Source organism: Sinocyclocheilus rhinocerous, unplaced genomic scaffold (genome assembly GCF_001515625.1).
Source record: "Sinocyclocheilus rhinocerous isolate Xijiao unplaced genomic scaffold, SAMN03320098_v1.1 scaffold1516, whole genome shotgun sequence".
Taxonomy (NCBI): Eukaryota; Metazoa; Chordata; class Actinopteri; order Cypriniformes; family Cyprinidae; genus Sinocyclocheilus; species Sinocyclocheilus rhinocerous.
The window spans coordinates 189245-192093 of record NW_015627885.1 but is presented as its reverse complement, the minus strand read 5'-3'; the positions used below and the strand labels follow the sequence as shown (position 1 = coordinate 192093).

The following is a 2849-nucleotide window of genomic DNA, read 5'->3' as shown; positions in this document are numbered from 1 at the left end:
GTAATATATATATATATATATATATATATAAACTAAAAAGAAAGTGAGCTGCGTACCTGTTATAGTTGCATCGGCTTCATCTAGAACCACAATGAACAAACACTGATCACTATAATGTGTTTGCATTAATACAGGCTGTCATATACAGCTTTGCACACAGTCACTAAATATTGTGGCCTAAATATAAGATTTATGAGTTTGAATTGCATATAAAATCTCCATGCATGTGGATTACAGAGTTTTAACATAAACTAATAAACTTGATGCGATGCATATTTGTCAGTCATGCAATTAAAACCATTTTAAAACTTATTTTAAATAAAATAAATGTTAAGTGAAATGAAGTAAAATATATAAAACTTGAACTCAGCTGGTTTCATTTAGTTTATCTTGATGTACTAAAACTAAAAATGAAATAAAAATTAATAAAAACTATATAGACATTTAAAAACAACAAAAATTAATAAAAAATGACTAAAGCTTTAACTAAAATTAACATGAAATCTAATTCAAAATATTAACAAAAACTATAATAGTATCTAAAATTGCACGGATACAAAAATTTAAAAAGGATCAGATTTCTACACTCACTCAGAAACCATGCTATAGTTTATTATTAGCTATTTGCATCTATTTGATTAAATTTAAATAACATTCAAAATAATGCATTTATTCAAATGGCTTTGAATCAGCATAAATCTGTTCAGTGGGAAAACTATTACATGTATTCAGTTAAAACGTTCGAACCTGGTTAAAATATGACTGAACCAGCAATAATCAATTAGATAAATATATGAAATTGAAACAAAGTGGTGATAAATATGTAAAGCAGGGCTGTACAGTGCGACATATATGTCGCACGTGCTACGCTGATTAAGTGATGAACTCCATTACTTGTGTTTGTTTTCAGACATGATAACAGACGTTTGATATTTGTGCTACAACTTTTTGGCCTGTGCTACAAAACTTTCAACCTCTGTAGCACCAGTGCTATGTGAAAAAAAAGTTAACATACAGCCCTGATGTAAAGGTTGTTATTGTGCATTTAAAACACTTTCAGTTTAATAAAAACAATGACAGAAATCTGACCCGTTTCATTGATGTCTCACATTAGAGTTTATGTGAAAGCTGTGCAATCCAAATTAGTTGAAATTTTACATGCAATTCAAATACATAAATCTTAAAAATATTTGTTTTAATGCTTTAGAAGTTCGTTTCAAATATAAATGATCACAAAACTCATATTTCAATTGAATGCAGTGTAAGTCGCTTTAGATAAAAGCATCTTCACTCATATTCAGCCAATTATTGCACGATGAACAGAGCTTTTTACAGTCCAGCGAGCACAGAAAGTGCTGCGGTATGAGTTTAAATCCCATTATGAGCTCAGGAAAGTGAAATAAGGATGAGTTTGGGAAGAGAATGTCCTGAATAGTCATTTGAAAATGCCTCAGAGTTTGACTGCCGCAAGTGTGAAGATATATCAGAGGAACGTCTCGTATCTCTACCTGCTTCTGCTTCTGCTTCAGCTTCTTCTCCAGCAGGTTCCTCTTCAGCTGATGGAGCTAAACATACGTTTAAACATAACATAAACATCAGTCCTCCAGGTCCAGTCTGACTGTGATCCTCCACAGCAAGTGCTTCTTAAACACTGCATCTCTTTGTTTTTTTACTTTCATTTGTTCAGTTTTCATTTTATTTTTGTTGTGCTATTGTAATTTTATTAGGATTTTTTATACTTCTATTTTTTTATTATTTTAATTTTAGTTTTATTTTTGTTGTGCTATTGTAATTTTTATTAGGGTTTTTTTATATTTCTATTTTTTTATTATTTTTATTTTAGTTTTTATTAATTTCTTAGTAATTTCAGTGCTTCAGCTTAAACTTATTTCAGTTAGTTTACAAGGTTTTTATCTAATATTTATATTTTATTTTATTTCAATTACTGCAATGACTATATTTATATTTTTTTATTATATTTTTTATAATTTTAGTTTTAGTTCAGTTTTAGTTTTTTATTCCTGCCCAGTTAGTAACTTTAGTTCTTTAACAAACTTATTTGAACAAATTATTTTTTAGTTGCCAAAGCAACATTTCTGGTTTTTGGTTAGTTTGATTTTCAATCAATCATCAATCATCAAACAATCAATCAATCAATCAATCAATCAATCAATCAATCAATAAAAAATAAATAAAACATATAATTTATGAAAATTATTTTTTTATAATTTTAGTTTTAGTTCAGTTTCATTTAGTAATTTTAATGCTTCGGTTTTAATTTATTATTTAATTTATTTCAGTTAGTTGCCAAGCCAACATTTCTAATTTTTGTTTAGTTTAAGTTTTTAAATATTTATATTTTATTTTATTTGAGCTTTTTTTTAAATACTGAATGATTTTTAATAGTTTTAGTTCCCAGTTTTAGCTTTTATTTTAGTTCTTTAACAAACTTATTTCAACAAAATTATTTTTTTAGTTGCCAAAGCAACATTTCTGGTTTTTGGTTAGTTTGTTTTTCATCTAATCTAAAAATAAATAAATAAATAAAATATGAATATTTATATTTTTATATAAATATAATTTTTTTTTTTATATATTTTTATTTATATGTTTATTTATATTTTTATATAAATATACAAATATTTCTTCAAATTAATTTAATAATTTTTGTTTTAGTTCAGTTTCAGTTAGTAATTTTAAAGGTCCCATATTGTACACCTTTCTGGAGTTTTATTTTAAGTCTTGATGTCCTTAAGAATATATATTTGTGGTATAAGTACCAAAAACCATCTCAATATATTTATACAGCTCCTTCTTCAGGAGCTCTGCTGAGAACAGGTCGATTTTGG

The 2849-nt window shown here is 26.4% G+C and overlaps 1 protein-coding gene across 7 annotated transcripts in view; it reads right to left on the bottom strand.

Moving 5' to 3' along the window:
• The window catches only part of LOC107734515 (cytochrome c1-like), a 17693-nt gene that overhangs the window by 2373 nt on the left and 12471 nt on the right, over nt 1-2849 (bottom strand). For 2 of the 7 annotated variants that reach the window (XM_016546538.1, XM_016546516.1), the window contains 2 exons: nt 1509-1565; nt 57-102 (listed from right to left, as the gene is read on the bottom strand). In XM_016546538.1, the coding sequence (XP_016402024.1) occupies nt 57-102; nt 1509-1565 (103 nt within the window). The remainder of the gene's footprint in view (nt 1-56; nt 103-1508; nt 1566-2849) is intronic. The other 5 variants (XM_016546506.1, XM_016546491.1, XM_016546525.1 and 2 more) reach the window with 4 other exon arrangements.